General features: G+C 45.4%; 3 protein-coding genes across 4 annotated transcripts; 1 reads left to right on the top strand and 2 right to left on the bottom strand.

Annotated features, from left to right (window-relative positions):
* Positions 1 to 434: 434 nt before the first annotated feature.
* LOC101768299 (heparan-alpha-glucosaminide N-acetyltransferase) lies at positions 435 to 9,864 on the top strand. 2 transcript variants are annotated; one of them, XM_004952556.4, is made up of 14 exons: positions 435 to 916; positions 1,051 to 1,316; positions 7,152 to 7,289; positions 7,389 to 7,470; positions 7,583 to 7,659; positions 7,767 to 7,873; positions 8,086 to 8,197; positions 8,313 to 8,429; positions 8,516 to 8,607; positions 8,710 to 8,776; positions 8,875 to 8,953; positions 9,049 to 9,140; positions 9,232 to 9,375; positions 9,499 to 9,864. In XM_004952556.4, the coding sequence occupies exons 2-14, from the start codon at positions 1,140 to 1,142 to the stop codon at positions 9,523 to 9,525; spliced, it is 1,311 nt and encodes a 436-aa protein (XP_004952613.1). In that variant the 5' UTR covers positions 435 to 916; positions 1,051 to 1,139; the 3' UTR covers positions 9,526 to 9,864. The 2 variants fall into 2 exon arrangements, with proteins under 2 accessions (XP_004952613.1, XP_004952612.1); XM_004952555.3 differs by lacking the exon at positions 435 to 916 and having other exon boundaries at positions 1,005 to 1,316.
* A 2,151-nt stretch (positions 9,865 to 12,015) lies between these two features.
* LOC101767890 (peptidyl-prolyl cis-trans isomerase) lies at positions 12,016 to 12,951 on the bottom strand. Its single transcript, XM_004952554.3, has one exon. It carries the CDS (start codon positions 12,843 to 12,845, stop codon positions 12,327 to 12,329), a length of 519 nt encoding a protein of 172 aa, XP_004952611.1. The 5' UTR covers positions 12,846 to 12,951; the 3' UTR covers positions 12,016 to 12,326.
* A 1,286-nt stretch (positions 12,952 to 14,237) lies between these two features.
* On the bottom strand, positions 14,238 to 21,446 carry LOC101767488 (acetyl-coenzyme A synthetase, chloroplastic/glyoxysomal). Its single transcript, XM_004952553.4, has 18 exons — positions 21,107 to 21,446; positions 20,613 to 20,759; positions 20,358 to 20,513; positions 20,095 to 20,217; positions 19,839 to 20,007; positions 18,323 to 18,405; positions 18,095 to 18,196; positions 17,938 to 18,026; positions 17,729 to 17,819; positions 17,307 to 17,420; positions 16,700 to 16,776; positions 16,543 to 16,621; positions 16,362 to 16,430; positions 16,099 to 16,274; positions 15,939 to 15,995; positions 15,741 to 15,831; positions 15,541 to 15,639; positions 14,238 to 14,656 (listed from the first exon to the last, which is right to left on the bottom strand). The coding sequence occupies exons 1-18, from the start codon at positions 21,317 to 21,319 to the stop codon at positions 14,471 to 14,473; spliced, it is 2,121 nt and encodes a 706-aa protein (XP_004952610.1). The 5' UTR covers positions 21,320 to 21,446; the 3' UTR covers positions 14,238 to 14,470.
* Positions 21,447 to 21,815: the final 369 nt, after the last annotated feature.

Here is a 21,815-nt window from a genome sequence, read left to right as displayed (position 1 = left end):
CACACCTCTGGTCAATCCGACGGCGATAAGTGCATGCCCCCTTTAGCGGAAAGGAAGGCACATATCACCACCGCGAGGAATCGGATTCACCTCATCCGCTTATCGGCAGCGGCCGCGATCACTTCCCACGGAGGAGCACAAGTTTCCCGACCCGGGCCCCTACCACCTCCCCGTTCCATCCAAAACTTGTCGCCGCCGGTAACACAACACCTGTCAAACTCTTCACCCTTCAGCGCGGCACACGGCAACAGCCACACCCCGGCCGCCAGGTCCAGCCCCGATCCCGAACGGCATTCATGAGAGGGAGGGGCATCACGGAAAGGCGGGGCGCGCGGACGTGGCCGCGCCGCTTGGCGGACGGCAAGTGATGGCGCGGCCGGGGCACGTCGCGCGGGAGCTGTCCCGCTATAAATAATCCCTAGACCATCCGTCACCGATCACCCAAGTGCCACAGGCCCAAGAGGAGCGAGCAGAAAAAAAAAAGAGCAGAGACGCCGGCAGGGCCAGTGAGCACATATACTACCTCCGTTCGTTTTCTTGTCTGAAACGACATATATAGGTAGTATATACATAAACACGCGACGCCGCGCCACCAGTGGCCGATCCACCACCAGCTCGATCCGGGGGGTGGCAGGTTGGGGAGGAGGCGAAAGGCGTCGCCGAGCGGGAACCCAGCCGTCGTCCACACCGATCCAACCAGATTCCCCGATCGAGAGAGGGAGGGAAGGGTCGCAGCTCACAAAGTTTTACAAGAGCGGGAGACGCGGAGGGCGAGACGAGATCACGCGAGTTTGTTGCGCTTCAAAAGAAAAGGGAAAAAAAAAACACCAGAGAGGCCTCTGCCCGGATCAAGCGGGAGAGTCCCGGGCCAGAAAGCCGAGGGGCGGCAAGCAAGCAAGCAGACGCAACTGCCCAGGTAAGGCGGAGGCGGGGAGTGCTTTATCGATCAGTTTGGCGGTTCTCTCTCTATCCATCTCTCTGTCCCCGCATCTGAGTTTGTGTGTGTGTTGGCGGCGGCGATGGCGGCGGCGGCGGCGGTTGGGAATGCAGCAGCAGCAGGAGGAGGGGCATTGCCCGGCGGCGGCGGCGGCGTACCATCGGCGTTGTGCTGCCGGCAGAGGAGGACGGCTGCGTCGGCCATGGGCGGGTACGAGCTCGTCAGGAGCGACGACGCGGCGGGCGCCCCGGTGGCCGATCTCGAGTCCGGCGCCGGCGCCAATAACAAGGCCCCGCCGCCCTCGCCGCCCCCGTCGCCCGCCGCGCGCGGCCAGCCGCGGCTCGTCTCCCTCGACGTCTTCCGCGGGATCACCGTCCTGGTACGCGCGCACAACCTATTCCTACTACATCCGCTGAGTACTGAACTGAATTCTCGAACGAATTGAATTCCCGATTCGCTGTGACGTACGCCAGCTAGCATTATCATCTCGTCGTCGGCCGCTGCGCTTTCCTTTTCGCCCATCCTTCGAGGGGCACCGGCCAACCGAGCCCATTCATCATGATTCATGTCTCTCGTCGTGATGAAGAGCCGAATGCCCAACTGTCCCCGTGCCCCCATGATCCTTGATCCCCACCCCCCCTGCTCTTGGCTTTCTCCCTTGTCTGCTTCCCCTCCCTTCCCTTCTCGAATCAGGAGCGCCACCAGCAAATTTGCTTGCTTTTGCGTACTCCTCTGCATGAACTTTAGGCCTTGTTTAGTTGGGGAATTTGGGAGGTGCCAAATTACTGTTACAGCACTGTAGCACACTGTAGCGTTTCGTTTATATTTGTGAATTATTGTCCAAATATTGACTAATTAGGCTCAAAAGATTCGTCTCGCAAAATACAACAAAACTGTGCAATTAGTTTTTAATTTCATCTACATTTAGTACTCCATGCATGTACCGCAAGTTTGATGTGATGGGGAATCTTCTTTTTGCATAGTGTCAAAGTTGGGAGTTGGGAGTAACTAAACATGGCCTTAGCAAAAGAAAGAAAGAAAAAGAATCTTTTGTTTCGCTCATCATCACTCATGGTCGCCTTGATCATCCAGTCATGTCTCTGTAGACGCCATAAAGAAACAAGCACGGAGAGAGGAATCCGAGTCAGGGTCAATTGGGTCAAGCAGACAAAAACAGAGCTGCTGATTGTTATGCTAATAAACCATCATGGTCACAGGAACCGTATGGCAGCTATTCGCCAGCTTTAGGCACCGTACGGACGCCTGTTTCTGGTGTAGTGACGCTGGGGCAAACAGTTGGTTAGCATGCCGCCACTTTACTAACATGCTAACGTGTCGCGTGATGATCAGATTCCAATAGGATCATCAACATCAAGGTAAACACATCAAAAGAGGCACATGTAAGGGCAGTATTTACCGAGAAATCCCCACTTGGCATGGTTCCAGCCACCTGCCTGTCGGGCCATGAGTGGCAGAGTGGGTTCTTCAGCTGGACACGAATTCAGAATCAGAAAAAAGAGAAGAGAAACCAAAGGAAAATTTCTCTGCTTCTGTTGGTGTTGCTCCTTTAGTTGGGCAGCAAGGTTTGCACAGCACAGCATATAGTATGTGATTCCCTGTACCAGCATGGAAAGGACTGCTGTTATTAGCCCACCCGTAATCATTTTTTTATATCTGTACTATACTAAATGTGTCGATGATTCCACGGATAATCTTTTTATTTTGCTTAGACTTTTGCGGTAGCCTATGAACATGCACCGATCCACCGGCCTCATCGTGTCAGTGTCAGGGTGCTGCTCCCCCAGGCCGTAGAGGCCCAGATGCACCGTAAGCTAGGGACCTCGACGCATTGCCCGGCTGACGTTAAAGAGTGTCGCGTGCACGTACATGTGGATTGGAGTTCGAGTCATACAGCATTGTGTATTGCTTGGTTTACACCCTGGGGAAGGCCGATTCTAGTTCACCAATCCATGTTGGAGAGTGACGACGTGCCAACCAATTTTATTCAGAGATAAAAAGCCACAGATCGACTGGAAGACCATGAAAAACATAGGGACATAGGAAAGGAACCACAGCTTCAGAATTCATTATAAGAAATGTTATAAGAAATTCAACTCAGCTATTTTCTTTCGAAACAAAATTCAGCTCAGCTTTGAACCAGATTCTGGGGGCTGTGATCTCGATCCCCATGTGAATTTAGCACATACAAATTCCTTCCAAGAACCCGTGTATCCAGCGCCGGCCAGCCCTGGTGGTGTCCCGTGTCCCCTTCACGCGACGACGTCCGTAGCACCTTTTGCCGATGCTTCCGCTGCACGACGTCCCTCTCGCCGGTGCCGGTGCGAGCACGTACCCGTCGAATAACCTCACCCGGCAAAAGGGACGGCAGTGAGCGGAGCACGGAATACGCCACTGCGGCGCGCTCGCCTCTTTAGCACGCGAATGTACAGGGGAGCCGGCCAGGAACCTGTCGGACCGCACCGCGTCGTGTCCAGGGAAACGGAACAGAGATGCCGCGCCCTGCCCGGCGCGGCCGTGGCGTGGCGTGGCGTCGCGCAGATTACACTTCCACCGGTGGCGCGGCCTGAGCCGCACCCGGCTAGCTGCTCTCTCTCTGTCTCTCCCGCCGCATTGCGCTTGGATTATTGGGTTTTCGGGATTGGTTTGCTTTGCTTTCGCTTTGCTTGGCCTGCACGCGCGGCAAGCGAGCCGGCCTCCTCCGGGCAAAAGCTATAGCCGGCCGGCCGGCCAGGGTCTGCACGCGGCCAGTTGGTGTGCATGGCCAGTTGTGGAGACGAACGAGGCTGCCTGATTGCCGAAAGGACTTTTTTTAGGGCATTGCCAAAAGGACTTTGATCACTCGAGCCTATTCTGATCCTAGCCCAAGGTTGGTCAACTGCTGTCATAACCAAACATATATCATATTCCCTCCGTTCCAAATTGTAGGTCATTTTAGCTTTTTTGATAATCATAGGTATTATTATGCATCTAAATATAGTATATGTCTAAGTGCATGATACTATCTATAAACTTAGAAAAGTCAAAACGACCTATAATTTGGAACGGATATGGATGGGGTATTTACCTTTTTCACTTATCCATGACTGCCTGCCGGCATCATCTTTGTAATAAAATGACTGTGACATCAAATGCGCTAGCTTAGTGCATAAGAGTCCCTCCATTATTGGTTTTTTTTCAGTATAAAGATCTGTATACTTTTCCTTTTGGTTTCCATGGATAATAAAGCCATCCCTTATAGCTTTGCGAGCTTGTGGCTCCAAGCCAAAGCACGTACTTTTCGCACAAACATGTCGCTAATCCCGCCCATCGCATGCATGACGCGTAGCTAAAGACATTAGCACGACAACAGGCTTTAACAGAAAAGACTGCTAGATTAGGGAGCAGAGATGAGGCCGTCGAGATCACCATGCACTTGGCTGCCACTATATTGCTGCTGCTTCTTTTCAACTAGTAGCATCCTTTATCGTCCAGTCAAGCACCGACCGGGAGCTTGGATCACGTCCTTCACTAACTGCAGTTTGACACGAACGAAAGCCAAAGCCACCCCACTAGATGTCTCATACTCTCGTTCCTCCACCTGAAGGTGATCATCTGATGGATTCGCCGCATGGACAGTACCCACACTAGCGCGAGTCAAGATCCACCGAGTCATAGTTATTTTTTTTTTCTCAAGGTGTTCGGTGCTCCTGAGAAGAAAAAGGAAATTTAGGTAGATGACTATTTGATGTCCATTTGGGGTCACAAGTCCTTCGCTAACTGCAGTTTGACACGAACGAAAGCCAAAGCCACCCCCACTCAAGGTGACCCCCCTGACGATTCACCGCGTGGACAGTGCCCAACTCACTCGCGCGGGGTCAAGATCCACCGGGTCGTACCTAATCTAATCTCAACGTACTCCTAAGAGCGGGGAAAAAAAGATGACTACATGCTGTCCTGTCCATTTGGAGTCACAACATTCATATCTATAGATCTCAAGATTTGAAACAGTACGTATGATCACCCAGGATCACACGCAGAGCAGCCAGCTTCTGAAGAATCTGTTGAGCAGCCGTCATGCGATCTGAAGCGCAGGGACGGGGACAGGCACCTGCAAAGTGCAAAGGGAGAGACGGAGAAGATGTGGACATGATCCCTAGCGACAGATCGTGCCGTGAGGGAATCGATCCTGCCGCAGGGGAATTGATGGCCATTTCAAGGACAGAGAGCAGGGCCTGTGCTGTGTGCTCCATGTACCCATGTCCTTCCACGTGGCTCTTGTTTAGTTCACCCCCAACTCCCAACTTTGGCACTATGCAAAAAGAAGATTCCCCATCACATCAAACTTGCGGTACATGCATGGAGTACTAAATTTAGACGAAATTAAAAACTAATTGTACAGTTTTGTTGTACTTTGCGAGACGAATCTTTTGAGCCTAATTAGTCAATGTTTGGACAATAGTTCACAAATACAAACAAAACGCTACAGTGTGCTACAGTGCTGGCAATGTAATTTTGGCACTCCAAATTTTGGCAACTAAACAAGGCCGTGGTCGCTTGAGTCTTGACTCGACTGGACCGAGTTAATTTCACGCGCTAACTTCACTGTGAGAGCAGAGGTCAAGATCAGAGGCAGCAAAGAAATGGTCGTGCCGTGCAGCAGTGCACTGATGGGAGCACGGCAACCGCTACCCGTCTGTGCTGGGCAAGACTGTGATTGGCAAGGGCACAAAAGGCTTCAAGCTCACACTCACACACACCGACACACAGCGCATGTAGCACGGCAAAGTCAGCATGAATTGGACACAGATGACAGATGTCGAGTACCCATCCCACGGAAATTCACTCACAAATATCTCCCAACGAAACAAACACTAGCTTTTGTGATTTTTATTTTGCTTAAAAGAATTCTTAGGAGTGATTCCTATGCGGCTCTGTTCCGGATGTCACCATACTGAGTTTTCCTACCGGTTGTTTCTTATCTCTGATTTTTTCACTTTTCGTTCCATTGGCTTGCTCTAGAACGGGAATCCAGGAACGGCTATGTTGGCATGGACTAGTCCATCCATTTGCATACAGAATATGTACGTTCCGCTGGTCGAGGTAAAGCCAGTGAAACTGGAGCTTAATTGGCTTCAGAATCCAATGCCTTCCTAACTCAACTGTACGTGTTGGCTGCTGCCACTGGAATATGGTGTTGGATCAGTACGATGGTTAATAATGCTGCTGCTTTAGCCAATGGTTACAGGATTGCAGGACCTAATAATTCACTAATATAATACAGATAAGCTTGGCATAGGATCTGCTGCGGTTGGTGTTAAGTAACTTACAAGTCCTGTGATTGTTTTTTTTTAAAGAGTGCTGCCCCTATATTAATAAAGGGGAAAGCCCGACGGCAAAACAAAATGAAGTTACGTATACTCACATCCCCGGTTAGGATCCAGGAAAAAGGGAACGGGACGATACACCGGACAATTAAGCACGCCTCACGACCTCTATTAACCGCCCTAGGTGTTTAGCCCCTGCCACGACCCATGTATTTGCCTCCTCTTTTATCTTGTCCACTAATCGGTTAAGTGATTGTTCCTAGCGTTGGAAAATCCGTGCATTGCGCTCCTTCCATCTCCCACAACACGAGGATGATCAGTGTTCTCAAGCCTTTCGTATCGACAACTTGCCCGCCCGCTAAAGTTGACCACCAGTCGTGGAGCGTGCCGTACGAAATCCAACAGTTTAGGTCCAAAGCGTCGCACCTTGTCCATACACTCACCCGCGACCAAAAAGTCCTCGCGAAGCTACATTTGGGTCTAAAGCGTCGCACCTTGTCCATACACTCACCCGCGACCAAAAAGTCCTCGCAAAGCTACATTGAGTGATTGTTGTTAGCCTGCGTGAATCTACGGCCTAACTATGACAGGTGTGGGATTATTGTCATTTATTCCCAACCCATTATGAGCATTTGGATTCTTTTACGCACTAGAAACAGGAAACCATTGACTTGCTGAGTAATGTTGCTCATGCTATCATCATTTCTCTTAAGGAAGAACAGATGCAGCTATCTGTAGTATCCTTTTTCTGGGGGGAAAGACGCCTAATCTTCTTGCTGTGTAAGGGGAAACTAAGAGCAGGAAAACGCCCATGAAATGTTGAAAAGAATTATATATTTTCCAGCTAACTCAAAACACAGCGTAAATGCTTTCCTTTTTTCTTTTTGCAGCTTATGATCGTTGTTGATGACGCGGGAGGCTTCATCCCATCACTGAATCACTCTCCTTGGGATGGCCTAACAATAGCTGATTTCGTCATGCCATTCTTTCTTTTCATAGTTGGAGTCGCACTAACACTAGCGTACAAGGTACTGGACACCGAGATCACAAGCACTAGCTTTCCTTTCAGAGTAAATGCTAACTCACCAGAATGTTGAATGATTTATCCTGCCACTATGTGCATGCAGCGTGTGCCAGACAAATTGGAGGCAACTAAGAAAGCGGCATTTCGAGCCCTCAAGTTATTCTGCCTTGGTCTCGTTCTCCAAGGTATTTTGGTTATTCCCAGCTAGTATTAAACAATGGGTTATACCAAAATATTCCCAACATAATTAAGTCTAACAATCAGTTATGTTCTGTACGTGATGTTTCTTTTATGTAGGTGGATTTTTTCATGGTGTTCACAGTCTCAGTTTCGGTGTTGATCTGGCGAAAATACGGTTGATGGGAATACTTCAGGTACTAACCATTTTATCAAAACATTTCATTCAGAATATAATGACGTTTTTCGGTACTGCAAAAGTGACAGGTCATTTGAATGCTATATGATGGATTTATTGTTGCAGAGGATCGCGATAGCCTATCTCCTTGCTGCAATATGTGAGATTTGGCTCAAGGGAGATGATGATGTAGATTCTGGACTTGATTTGCTCAGGAGATACCGCTACCAACTGTGAGTTTAGTCTAAAATTATCCCTATTCTTAGGTTTCTTTTACCTCCACGAATGCTCAGTAGTTACAGTGAGTCAGTGAATTCTTAGTGCACAGATTTGCAAACCATTTCCAATTTTTTCTTCTTCTTTTCTTCTGCATACTCTGTTCAGGATAGAGGGCAGTTTGAAATTTCTCACATTTCTAACATATGATTTGTTTTTGTGCTGCTAGGTTTGTAGGATTGGTCCTTTCTTTCACATATACTGTTCTTTTATATGGAATATATGTTCCGGACTGGGATTATCAGATATCAGGTCCTGGTTCCATAGAGAAGTCATTCTCTGTAAGTGCAAAATGTTGCTGCATTTTCTGTATCTTGTTATAGGTTCAGCATAAGTGCTGATATTCATGATACTTTTTTTTTATAAAGATATTCATGATACATTTGAATTTGTCAGGTGAAATGTGGAGTCAGAGGAGATACTGGACCGGCTTGCAATGCAGTTGGAATGGTTGACCGTACAATTTTAGGGATCGATCATCTCTACAGACGGCCTGTTTACGCACGTACGAAGGTTTGATATGCATTCCAATATCTCAGAGTAATTCTTTCTGCTCCCTTTGTCACAAAATTCAGTCAACATTTTTCGCTTTCCTGCAGGAATGCAGTATAAATTATCCAGAGAATGGACCGCTACCACCAGATGCTCCATCATGGTGCCAGGCGCCATTTGATCCTGAAGGCCTCCTGAGGTCAGTGCCTCACTAACTTTCATCATTGCCCATAAGCTTGTTTTGCAATGCAAGTTCCTCCAACTGACTATTCGTTCTGACTGTTCTTTCTTCGCGATTCAGCTCTGTCATGGCAATTGTCACTTGCTTGATTGGTCTGCAATTTGGGCATATAATTATCCATTTTGAGGTATAATTTAAGGTTGTGATGTCATATTGAGAATTTATTCTTGTGGAGTTGTGAGAAGTATTCTCATTTTTTTTCCACTGGGCTAAATTGATTTGCAGAAACACCGGGGAAGAATCACCAATTGGCTGATCCCTTCCTTCAGCATGCTAGCAGTAGCCTTCTTAATGGACTTCGTTGGTATGTGGTTACTAAACACTGATCAATTTCTAATCCTGAGAAGTGAGAACTTGGTAGTTGAGATGAATTCAAACAATTTCCATGATTCATTTCAGGAATGCGCATGAATAAACCACTATACACGATAAGCTACACTTTGGCTACTGCTGGTGCTGCGGGGCTCCTTTTTGCTGGAATATACACTCTGGTCAGCCCTTGGACCCAAGAGCACAAACATATATGTAAAAGTGTCATCCATCATCTCTGAAATCTCATGGTAACTGTCTTGAATCTTTCAGGTGGACGTGTACGGGTTTAGAAGACCTACCATTACCATGGAGTGGATGGGGAAGCACGCCCTGATGATATATGTGTTGGTGGCATGCAACATCCTGCCCATGTTCATCCGTGGCTTTTACTGGAGAGACCCCAACAACAGCCTTGTAAGTCGCACATTGTAGCATTGTATTTTATCTTAACTGCAGATTTCAATGGACAGTAGTGCAAGTGAAATTTATGTATTTCGTTGCACCTAGTACTTAACTTTTTTTTCCTTGGAAAAACAGCTGAAGTTCATCGGTATCGGGGCCTGAAGCCATGATCTTCTACACGGTGTAAGACCAGTTGGGGCCACATACATAGGTATATAGATTTTAGGCCTAAATGACAGTGAGAGGGATGCAAAAGTAGGCAGTCGGGCCCAAGTTTTGCTGTGCAGTTATAACATGATGGTCATCAGCTCATCAGTAATGAGCTGCCTATTCCATCAGCACTGCAGGCTGTTGCCACTTGCAGGAGTCCATTCTCCCTGCGCTCTTTGTAGATGGTGGAGCTGCTCATGTATATGATAATTGATAACACACTGGGAATCGGATGAAATATACTGTAGATTCCAACAAGTTCTCAAGGAAAACTACGAAATATTGTTAGAAGCTGGAGTAAGATTCAGTTCTCAAAGTAGGTTGTTGTGCTTCATCTTAGAAGCATCAAGCATGCGCTTGCTTTGTCTGAAGCCAATTCCTTTAAAAAAACTAACAGAAAAAAGTTATTCCCTTAAATTCAGATTAGGAATAGAAGGTTGAATGAACTTATTAGTGTCTAAAATAAGCTTGTTTCTGGAATAAAATACTTCTACAAGACCTCTGAAAATGGTCAAAATTTCACATCAGTGTCCCTTTTCTTGTTCAAAAGTATCAACACCTGAATATCACTAATGATGCAAAAGGTCCAAGAAGTAAATACCAAATCTAATCCCCAAAACCCAGACGCAGTTCATCCAATAGAAACCAAATGAAAATTTAACAAATTATTGATAAATCTATTGTTCCAGTCAATACGTTTTCATAACCTATCATGATATGTGAATATGTGATACAGAAGTTCACAAAAGAAGAACACTTAAACAACATAGAGAAGACTTTTGGTTCTTGCCACTGAAATGCACATTCTACTGATCACATAGAAAGGGAAAGGAACATGCACGGAAAGCTGTAAACTAATAATGCATCCACCATCCAATTCCATTAAACCTAGCAATCCCCAAGCGCAATTAGCTGGACAACCACACCGGGATCAGCAATGGTGGTCATGTCCCAAGTTAATCCAGCTGTTGTGCTGCATTATGTGCAAAAAGTCTTCCTATGATCTTTGCTCCTCCAGGTTTTAGGGAAATCCATGTACCCAGTGGATCTAATCAGGATCTGCAAATGCCCCAATCTGCCACAAAGTGGCATAATAGATCGAGTGAACATGAAACTTTCTGATTTTTTTTGTTTAAACCATGCAAAAGCATATATGGACTAGCACAATCGGCATTGTAGCAGCAAGTTCCATTTTTTCTCGAACACGCGGGAGAGCTGCGTATCATTATATTAAGAAGAAAAGGCAAGTTCCATTTTCATAATAGGTCAACCAAAAACCCATTCCATCCAACTCAGTTTCACCTAATTACTGGTTCATTCTTTTCCTTGACCCGCTTGCATCTCTAATTGAAGGAACCAACATGAGAAATGGTTTCTTTGATATCTACAATTTTTTGTCAGCCCATGTTTTCTTTGCTGTCTTTCAGCTATAGTCAACACAGGTCACAGCATTTGCCTGAACCCTGAAGGATGTTCATAGCTTGTGGACTACTTCACAGCAACAGACTATATATCCGCCTCCTTACATGACTCATGCTAACCTTTCAGACTCAAAGATTAGTCTCAACTGTGATATGACAAATCTAGCAACTTCAGAAATATCAATCATATGCAGTTTTCCTATCTTAATGCAATGATATGCAGTTCTCCTGCATAATCAAGAAAAAAGCAACTTCAGAAATATCATAGTTGTTTACCTCACTTGGTTTTATAATGGAACATAATCATGAGAAATCTATGAGCACTGTCACATGCCAACCAACTACCAAGAACAGAATATTCAGCTGTTGTGTACATACCATTTGTCAATACAAAATGTAGACTGTTTTGGCCATAATTCCAAGAAAGCAAATACCAGGTGCAAACTGCCATTATGATGCTTTTCCATAGTTCCTTTTTCTTGCTATAAGGAACACCATCCACCAAAGTTACAAAAGCATAAAATTCCTTTTGACCTGAAGGTGATCCATAGATTAAGAATCTTACATGGGAGAAGAATACCAAATAAAATGAGGGTCGAAAAAAAGGAGGGGAAAAAATATTTCAGCTGATACCTCACACTCAAGCACAACACCAAGAACAGCATCCTCTGCACATTGTTGGATGTGACACCAGTGCCCACAACATATATTCACATAGAGGAAGATCGTTATCACTTGAAAGTCAGCAATGGCATAAACACGCTAACATTCTACAAGTAGCCACATGGACTCAGCAGACATTGATATCATCCACTCATCCAGTCGGACCATATATCCTCACATTTCATATAACTTCGATTAGCCTGAACAAAGAGAGGTTGCAGAACCTGGTTTGAGACCATACGCTGATAAGAATAAAACACGCAAGACAGGTCACAGTAAAACATTGGCAATCACAATCAATTTTTGGCCGCACAGAAAATTCAAAGATCGCGTAAGATAAATCGCACAAGTAAAACAATTCCGAAACACCAAAGCTAAGTTCCAGTTCTCATAGCATCATTCATCGAGATAACAGAAGAAACATGGATTAGGCAGAGACAATATCCATCACACAGTGATTCGCAGATCCAGCACCTAAACCCCTAATTAAACCACCACGGAGGGACACGAACACATGATAAACGACTAGACACGACTCAACTCAGACCACCTCTCAGATCACCATCATCTTATTCAGATCGAAGCTAATGGAAGGGACGGACACGGCGGACTCGACGACGACGACGACGGAGGGAGGGCGGCCGGGTAGGCAGATCAGATCTGAGAGATCTAGGAGAGCTGGCCGCAGTCGGCGATCTTGACTTCCTTGGCGGTGGATCCGCTGCGGGAGCCCACCTTCTCGATGGCCTTGACGACGTTCATGCCCTCGACGACCTGGCCGAAGACGACGTGCTTGCCGTCGAGCCATGGGGTGGCGACGGTGCAGATGAAGAACTGGGAGCCGTTGGTGTTGGGGCCGGCGTTGGCCATGGAGAGGATGCCGGGGCCCGTGTGCTTGCGGACGAACTTCTCGTCGGCGAACTTCTCGCCGTAGATGGACTCGCCGCCGGTGCCGTTGCCGCGGGTGAAGTCGCCGCCCTGGCACATGAAATCGGGGATGACGCGGTGGAAGGTGGAGCCCTTGTAGTGGAGCGGCTTGCCGCTCTTCCCGACGCCCTTCTCGCCGGTGCAGAGGGCGCGGAAGTTCTCGGCGGTGCGGGGGACCTCGTTGGCGTAGAGCTCCATCACGATCCGGCCGGCCGGGGCGCCGCCGACGGTCATGTCGAAGAACACGCGGGGGTTCGCCATCGAGATCCGGGGGGAGATCCGAAGCCTAGGGTTTTGGGATTTTTTGGGGGGAGGGGGAGAAGATTTTTCCTCTCTCTCGGGATGGATGGGATCTGGGAAGGGGAGACCTGACCTGGTGCGGTTAAATAGCCGGCCGGCGAGGCGGCTCGGTGGTGCGAACCGCGAGGGGGGACTGGACCGGCGGGTGGGCTGGGCCGGGCCGGGCTTGCCGTTCAAAGGCGGCACACTACACGCCAAAAGCCAGAAGAGGCGGAGAAAAGTCTCTGCGGCCGGCCTCGAGCTGTCCACGCCGTTCGGTGGGGCCGGATTCCGTCCACGGGGAGGCGGTGAGACTGACCGGTGGGCCATCACCGTGGCGGAATGATCCCCCCCCGGATCTACGATCTGATCCCGTCTTATCAGATGGAGCTTTGGTTTGGCAGTCCCTCGACCTGTAATCCCAATCTATCCAATCGCGTCAAGATCAAGATCTGATACGAGTCGTGTACTGCATGACAATTCCCCGTCCTGATACGAATTACTACCGCGCTGATGAGGTTTAAAAATTAAAACTGCGCTTCCTCACTGAATCTGAGGGTTTACCGGCTCGCGATCGGTCGAATAAACAATGGCGCAAGTGGATAACACCATCATGAAACACTTTCACGCATTCCGATCCATCAATCCAACGGAAACGACAAGAATGCATTCTGAAATTCTTATTACCCCCAGATAAAATTATTAAGGAAAAGAACGAAAGTGATGGTCAAGGAAAATACTAAGTATTTGGGATATAGGCTCGTTAGGACACCGGGAGGGAATTAAGCAAAGTTTCATGCTGCACCATGACGACCACTTACGATTGTAAATAGACATGGAAGGAGTATAGGAAGTCATTCTCTGTGAGCATTTTCTTACATGTCCAGTATACGACACTGTAGAAAGTGCTGATGCTCCTGCTACATTTGAATCTGTCAGGTGAAATATGGAGTAAGAGGAGACACTGGACCAGCTTGCAATCTGTGGTGCAATTGAAATGGTTAGCACTGGACTTCTTAGTGAACTCGCATGGCCATAGGTGATGGATCCTTACATGATTTTTTTTCAGGAATGAGACCCTGGTGCTAGTCCATCAGCTCAGCTGGGCAATGGCTGTTACCAGTTGCAGGGGAGTCCATTCTCACTGAACACTTTGTATATAGTAAATGGTCATGCATATGGCAATTGCTTACAGGCTGGGATTCAGATGACATATGGTACAGATTACCAGTTGAAACTAATCTAGGTTCACTCCCTTAAGTTTGGGGCATGCGTAGAAGGTTTAATGAATCTATAAGATCCAAAAGTAAGGTGAACTCCAAAAAGGTTAGAATTTCGCCACCCAAAAAAAACGAGGGTACGGTTTATCCAAAAGAAACCAAAATTAAATTTAACGATTTATTGATATCTTATTGTGTCAATCAATAATACATTTCGATGCACCTACCTCGATATGCAATGCAAAAGTTCTAAAAAAGAAACGTCAAAACAACATATCACACCCCAGTTTAGTTCTCTGACACTGAAATGCACATTCTACTCATCATACAGGAAGAGAAATGGAACATGCACGCAAAGGATGCATCCACCACCCAATTCATTACAGCCTAGCAATCACTGAGCGCAATCAGCTGGTCAACGACACCAGGATCAGCGAGGGTGCTTGTGTCCCCAAGTTCATCCAGCTGCCGTGCAGCAATTTTACGCAAAATCCTTCGCATGATCTTGCCACTCCGAGTTTTAGGGAGTCCCGGTGCCCAGTGGATCTTGTCAGGAGCTGCAAATGCCCCAATCTGAAACAAAAAGGCATGATAATTCATGTGAAGATGGAAGTCTACTGATTATTTTTTCTTCAAATCATGCGAAAGCATATGAACAGGTGGCACACTCAGAATTACAGGTAGCTACAAAAGCTTCATTTTTGGAGCCACTATCCAACTACAATTCTATTTCACCTAACAGCTAGTTCAATACTTTTTCTTGGATTTAGAGACTAAATGAACAAGAATTTTTGTTCATGTGAAGATGAATTTTTGTTCAGGTAGTTACAAAAGTTCCATTTTGGAGCCAAACAAGTTCCTCCATCCGACTACAATTCTATTTCACCAAACAGCTAGTTCAATACCTCTTGGATTTAGAGACCAAATGAACAAGAATAGTTAATCCAACTACGCATTGGTTGACCCGCTGAATCCCTAATTGCAGGAGCCAATATGAGAAATTGTATTCCCAACAGGTCCAATATTAACAGAATCCTACATCTTTTGTCTGTCCATGCTTTATTTGCTGTCTTTCAGTTACAATCAACATGAAGTTCACACTATTTGCCTGAACATTGAAGTGTGTTTAATCTAAATATTGTTGACTACTTTGTAGGAACTACAGCCTGACCGAATATGTGGCTACTTTCATGGGGTTCATGCTAGCATTGGGACAACATTTTAGTCTTGATTTGACCTGACAAATTTCTATGCAGTGTAACAAATTTCATAGTTGATTATCTAACTCTGCTTTAAAATGGAAGAAAATTCCTTATAAAAAAAATGGAAGACAACTATGCAAAATCTACAAGCATTATCGCATGGCAATCAACTACAAAGAACAGAATGTTCAGCTATTGACCATTCTCTATACAAATGTAACCTCTTAATCATAAAATCCAAAATAAAGAAAATACCTGGTTGCGCACTGTCACTATGAGGCTTTTCCGTAGTTCCTCACTATACGGAACACCATCCACCAAAGTTACAAATGCATAAATTCCTTGACCTTTGACCTGAAGAAGGTAAAATATTAGTTAAGAGTCTTATATGGCAGGATACCAAAGATAATGAGAGGTTGCAGAAGTAGAGAAAAAAAAATAGCAGCAGTCTATACCTCATGCTCAACTCCTACAACAGCAGCCTCTGCACATTGTGGATGTGACACCAAAGCTGACTCAACCTCAGCTGTGCCGATTCGGTGTCCACTACATATGCACACGAAGGGTAAGATAGTTATCACTTGAAAGTCAGCAATACCATACATGTACTAAAATTCTAGTGAGTTATGACAAGAACCAAATAAGTAGCCTACCTGACGTTGATAACATCATCTACTCTTCCAGTCAGCCAGTGGTAACCGTCTTTATCTCTGGAATGCAAAAGCTATTAGCTAAACTATTTGAAAAAGTAAGCAATGCTCTCAATACACTTTGATTCCATATAATATTAGGAGGGAGGCTTTGGTAACCTACCTGCTGCAACCATCACCAGTGAAATAGTACCCAGCGAATGGTTTGAAGTATGTGGTCTCATATCTCTCATGATCTCCATAGAGAGTCCGGAAAGCCCCAGGCCATGATTTCTTTATGCAAAGATATCCACTGCATTCCCCTTCAATCTCTTGCCCTTTCTCATCAACAATGACCGGCTGTAAATTAAACAAACAGCAGTTTAGAATTATTAAAAAATAAAGGGATCATATACCTTTTACATCTCACGTATAAATTGGGTTTACCTGAACACCAAAGAAAGGAAAGGTTGCAGAACCTGGCTTCTGAGGCCAGGCGCCAGGCAATGGGGTGATCTAAAGAAAACATGCACAGCAGTCCAAATTAAAACCTTGATGATCACAATCATTTTGTGGCCCCACAAAAAAAATTCAATTTCACAAGAGGTGTAAACTGGAAAGATCTTACCATGAAACCACCAGTTTCAGTTTGCCACCAAGTGTCTGATATGGGGCACCGGGAGTCCCCAACAATGTTGTAGAACCATCTGAAATGCAGTAAACAGACATGACCTTTTATAATTTTTGTGCTCAAATTGTTGACAGTTGACAAAAGGTCCACTCACCTCCATGCACTTGGATTGATTGGCTCACCAACACTTCCCAGGACTCGAAGAGACTTTCGAGAGTACCGTGTAACATACTTCAAAAGCGTAGCAGAAAATCAGAGAGAAAGCATAATAAAACGGCACATGAATACAGAGTATTAACATTATCTAAAATTATTAAAATGCCATCTCATAAGAATTCAGCCTTGCAGTAGAAAATTTTCTTTATTAGCATTTGAAAAGTAGCAACAGCCAGAGATCCCATCCCAGTGGATCAGTCATAAGAGCTTCTTAGCAAATCAAGTAAATAGTGATAGATTGTTGGTGAGACATGTAGCAGTCACAATGCATACAAGCGCCATCGCGCACTTTCAACAACAGTTTTATCCATGTCAGTGTTACAATGTTACTAACTAGTATGGAAAGGCTACGCATAGCAAACAGAACAGAGCAAATTAAACAATGATTGCTGCCTGGAAATCTGGCAATCATTTTAGCAATCAGGTTGGTACTGACTTTAAGTACTGGGGGGTAATTTGATACCAAGCATCACACGATGCTTTGTTCAGATAACTGTGTAACGTTACGAAATAAATTATGAACTAGGAAAAGGAGCTATGCATACCTCACTGCCATCACGCATGAGTGAACGAACAAGAGTTGGGGCAGTATAAAATATTGTCACATTGTACTTGTCCACGATGTCCCAGCATCGGCCGGAATCAGGGTAGTTTGGAGTCTACATGTATGGTTCAAAGGAATACTTCAGGAACGAGGAAATTGAAAACAAGAACCAAACAGACTAGCTTATTGAAATTTAAAAAATAGAAACCATCCAATGAATACACCAAATGTAATGCAAGTAACCAAACATTGTTCAAAGTAAGACTAGACTTTGGTGTAGTGAAGACTGAACAGCTATAAGTTGTCAGACAAGATGACAAGTTCAACTGAGGAAATGAGAAGAAACCATCAAACTAGGGATTTTTTGTCATCAAATATCACAATTTAACTTACATACTTACTAAAAAGCTTTTAGAAACATACCCCTTCAAAAACGAGAACTGTAGCACCATTCAGCAGAGGACCATATGTTACATAACTATGTCCAGTAATCCAGCCACAATCAGCAGTGCACCTGGTTCAAACAAAATAGTGGGATGTATAAGGAACTAGCAGCTTCTATGAATAGTTGCCCACACAGGAATGAGGGTATACACCTAAAAAAACATTAAAGTTTATGTGCCACCACTTACCAGTATATGTCTGTTGGCCTGTAATCAAATGCATACTTGAAGGTTGTTGCAGTGTACAGCATGTAGCCCCCAGAAGTATGCAACACACCCTACATACACCAAGAGATTAACATTTGGCTAATGCAATAACTGCTTAATCCAGCTCAATTAGAAGTACCTTTGGCTTCCCTGTGCTGCCACTTGTGTACAAAAGGAACAGCGGATCCTCTGCATCCACCCATTCCACATCACACTTTGTTGGGAATTTGGTCACAACATCCTGAAAGATATTGGGCAACAAATTATAACAAAATAGCAATGTTATCCTCAGTAGATATGCACGTGCCTTGATATATAGGACGAGTAACGTATGTAATAAGTTTCCATTCACGAGAGAAATGCACACCTGCCACCAAATATCCCTTTCTGCTTGCCATTTTGTGTCTTCCCTCTTCATGGCTGACTGATTTTCATACGTCAAACAGAGACCTAGTGGTCAGGACAATGAAAGTCCACATCAGTAAACTACAAATCAGGCCGTATTCAATGGTTCTCACATGTGCTCATTAAATGAACCACATTCCAAAGAGAAGTTACTATGGTTATCAAGATTAGAACATACTTGAGCTTGAATACGCTATAAGCCAAATGCAGTAATATAGGATACCCAGGTCAATGCAGATCATTGCATTAATGGCTAAATATCATTCAAATGTGACATTTTACTACGTTAAAAAATAAGTGCTCGTTTGAATCTCAGGTTCTGTTAAAAGAAATGTTTGTGTTGGTTTTAGTATAAATGTATTCTTTGTTGATATTTGGTTAGGGCAGGATATTGCCTAAAACTAGCTTTCAGTTTATTTGCCGTTACTCTTATTATTTTTAGTTTAGTGGAAGCCAGATGCGATTGACTTTCAGAAAATCAATACTTTGAATTTCAGTTATCCTTACTTTACTACTCCTATATACTCCTAACCAAATAGGATTTTAGACTGGAAGCATATGTATCCTATGGTACCCCTAAGAGTAGTGGATTATTTTCTGGTGCCTCCTATATTGCAGGTGACTGAAGTTTCACCTGAAATCAGTCGATGACATCTGTGAAGCAACTCTGGCGAGATTCAGGATTTTAGAGAGAGATTTCGGCTTCGGATGTGTTCTCGGTGTTGGAGTTTCCCTAGGAAGATGGACGGGACTGCTGTGGTTGGGTGGCGGGGACATTGCTGTCCACGTGTGGTGAAGAATTGCTGGTTGGGGTGGTGCCAGCACAGCGGAGTCACGGCAACCAAAGAGATGCGGGAGCTTGAAGAGAATATTTGAATCAGCCAACTGTCATCTGACAGTCAGCATTGGTCAATTGAAAACTACCTTAGTTTGAGCCTTTGAGGTTCCTGTGACATAGGAAATCCCTTGATTTCGGTCTCCAAATTCATGCACCTCGGTTTTCTTATTGTTTGGACAAACATGATCAGATGTTCCAAACTCAAACGTTGGATCGTCCTGTTTTCCTTTGTTGTGTTAAATCCACTATGTTTGTGATCTGTGATATACAAGACCCCAATTGGCAACTTCACAAAATTAGTCACCATTAATGTTTCATTAGACTGACTTCCAAAAAAAGGCATAATCAGTTCTCTTATCATCTCTGGTGGTTGTTGATTTCACATGTGGGCTTAGTTTGCTTTTCTCCCATGGATGAGCCACTACGAAAAAGCTTTTTTACATATTGAGAACCCTAATGAAAATTAACCCTTAGCTCTATGCCTCTATGTATCTATCTTCATATGAGGATTGTTTTTAGCATGATGTCACAAGAAAACATTGATGGCCAATGGAAAAAGATATTGAGTACAAAATACCTGCCACATGATAACAGCTCAAAATTATCAACATGTGTACAAAAACTAGATCCCGGTGCATACCTACAGAAACTCCATTCTTCTCACTTTCAACCAAAGCCGCATCCACTATATCTTTGAGAAGGATGGGCTTGACGCCCCGTTTCACAGCATTGCACGTGATGACAAGCTTAGGCTTGCAATCAACGATCCTTTGGGCTAGTGAATCCGCTGAGAAGCCAGCAAACACAACCTGAACAAGCATGATGCATCACAACATAAAAAAGGAAACACTAGGATTGATAAGATAATCATTACAGATTGTTGTTGTAGCCGTTACCGAGTGAACAGCACCAATGCGGGCACAAGCAAGCATGGCAATGGGCAGCTCCAGCAACATTGGTAAGTAGATAATCACAGCATCACCCTTGCCAACACCGACGCTCTTCAAGTAATTTGCAAGCTACCAAATTACATAGAAACATGCCTTAGGTTTGGTCATCTTCCTTGAACTTTTAAGCACATGTGTTGACATGCGCACTAGTACATTTGTTGTTCGCAGTTTTTCTTGTGGCAATTTTTTTCGGACATGAGCATGCATACCTGGCAAACCTTCTCTAGGAGCTCAGAATAGGTGAGCTTCCCATCCTGACCAGGCTCATTACCCTCCCAGTACATCGCAATATTGTCCCCATTACCAGACTCGATGTTGCGGTCAACAGCATTGTAACATATATTGGTTTTCCCTCCCTTAAACCACTGCACAGGACAAAGAATCATAAAATGATTCAGAACCACTGTACCCATTTCATTACAAGAAATGCTAAATTTAGCCAACAGCCATCAAACGGCACTCACGCTGATGTGGACAGGCCCCTTGGTGACATCGAGGTTCTCTGAGCACACCTCACTGGGGTTCCACTTCTCCTTCCAGTAAAAGGTATCGGCGATCTCCGACCAGAACCCGGCCGGGTCCTTGATGGACCTCTCATACATCTCCCGGTACTGATGTCGATCATGAAAAACACACCAAGATCACAACTTTGTTACAGCGCAATTATCGAAAACAAAATGAAAAATAAGCACAGCACAGATAAAAATCGTAGTTGTTCCAAATTTGGCAGTACTATTTATGTCCCTGTCGGACTTTACCCACAAGCCTGATGATGACTAAGAGCTCGTGCTTCCAAAGCTGTACGACGCCCAAAATGAAAAGCCCCCGGGTGCCAAAGCAAACGCCTCAGTCTAGAGCAAGCCATTGATCGGATAAAAGACCCGATTTTGGCTTCAACAGCAAGAACCGAGAAGCGCACGCGCGCAGTTGACGAGTACGAGTTTCGGGCTCTGCGAACCTGTTTCGGGGAGGAGACGAGCGCGTCGGCGGAGAACTCGGGGCTGGGGAAGATGAGGTCGTTCTCCTCGGCGGCGAGCGACTCGCCGAGCACGACGGCGTTGATCCCTGAGATCTTGCCGGCGCCGGAGGGCAGCTGCGACATGGACTCGACGTGGCGGAGCTTGTCGGAGGAAGCGCCCGCCGCCGGCTGCTCGCCGTTGGCCGTGCCCATGGCGGTAGCGGTGGCGGCTGGCGACGGCGACGGCGACGGCGACGGCGAGCGGGGGCGAGCGAGATCCGGGCGGGGGCGGGCGGCGTCAGCAATGGCTACCGGTGGAGTCTCTTTATAAACGGTGACGACCGATCGATCTCCCAGCTACTGCCGGTGCTACCGGCCGAGTCCTCGTGTTGACTTTGCTTCTCATGTGTTTTCCTTGATGATAATTTTCTCAATTCCTGGTGAAAGGGGCTAAATCGAATTGAATAATGTGATGAGGTTTGAAATGGTTTTTCTTTGATTTCGAGCGTACAAGATCCTCGGAGGAGGAAGAATAGAAAATCGTATTATTGGCAAACAAAAGAGATGGGGGACCGAGGGAAATGTCGAGATTTACTCCATTCTCGTTTTAACGGCTTCGATCCATTTTAGAAGGTATTTGATCTTAGTAACAGTAGCTCGAGCTTATTTGTGTTATCTTGTCACGTCATATAAGCAGCTCTATATGAAG

This window comes from Setaria italica, chromosome I (genome assembly GCF_000263155.2).
Source record: "Setaria italica strain Yugu1 chromosome I, Setaria_italica_v2.0, whole genome shotgun sequence".
NCBI classification, from domain to species: Eukaryota; Viridiplantae; Streptophyta; class Magnoliopsida; order Poales; family Poaceae; genus Setaria; species Setaria italica.
The sequence above is the reverse complement of the archived record's forward strand: the minus strand, read 5'-3'. Positions and strand labels throughout refer to the sequence as shown.

Excerpts from the sequence above, each read along its gene's own strand:
- LOC101768299 (XM_004952555.3), top strand. The coding sequence starts at position 1,020 with ATGGCGGCGGCGGCGGCGGTTGGGAATGCAGCAGCAGCAGGAGGAGGG. Across the intron at positions 7,874-8,085 it reads AGGAGATACCGCTACCAACT|GTTTGTAGGATTGGTCCTTT; the intron begins GTGAGTTTAGTC and ends TTGTGCTGCTAG. Across the intron at positions 9,141-9,231 it reads TTGCTGGAATATACACTCTG|GTGGACGTGTACGGGTTTAG; the intron begins GTCAGCCCTTGG and ends TGAATCTTTCAG.
- LOC101767890 (XM_004952554.3), bottom strand. The coding sequence starts at position 12,845 with ATGGCGAACCCCCGCGTGTTCTTCGACATGACCGTCGGCGGCGCCCCG.
- LOC101767488 (XM_004952553.4), bottom strand. The coding sequence starts at position 21,319 with ATGGGCACGGCCAACGGCGAGCAGCCGGCGGCGGGCGCTTCCTCCGAC. Across the intron at positions 15,996-16,098 it reads ACTGGTGATGGTTGCAGCAG|AGATAAAGACGGTTACCACT; the intron begins GTAGGTTACCAA and ends TTTGCATTCCAG. Across the intron at positions 15,640-15,740 it reads TTGTAGGAGTTGAGCATGAG|GTCAAAGGTCAAGGAATTTA; the intron begins GTATAGACTGCT and ends TACCTTCTTCAG.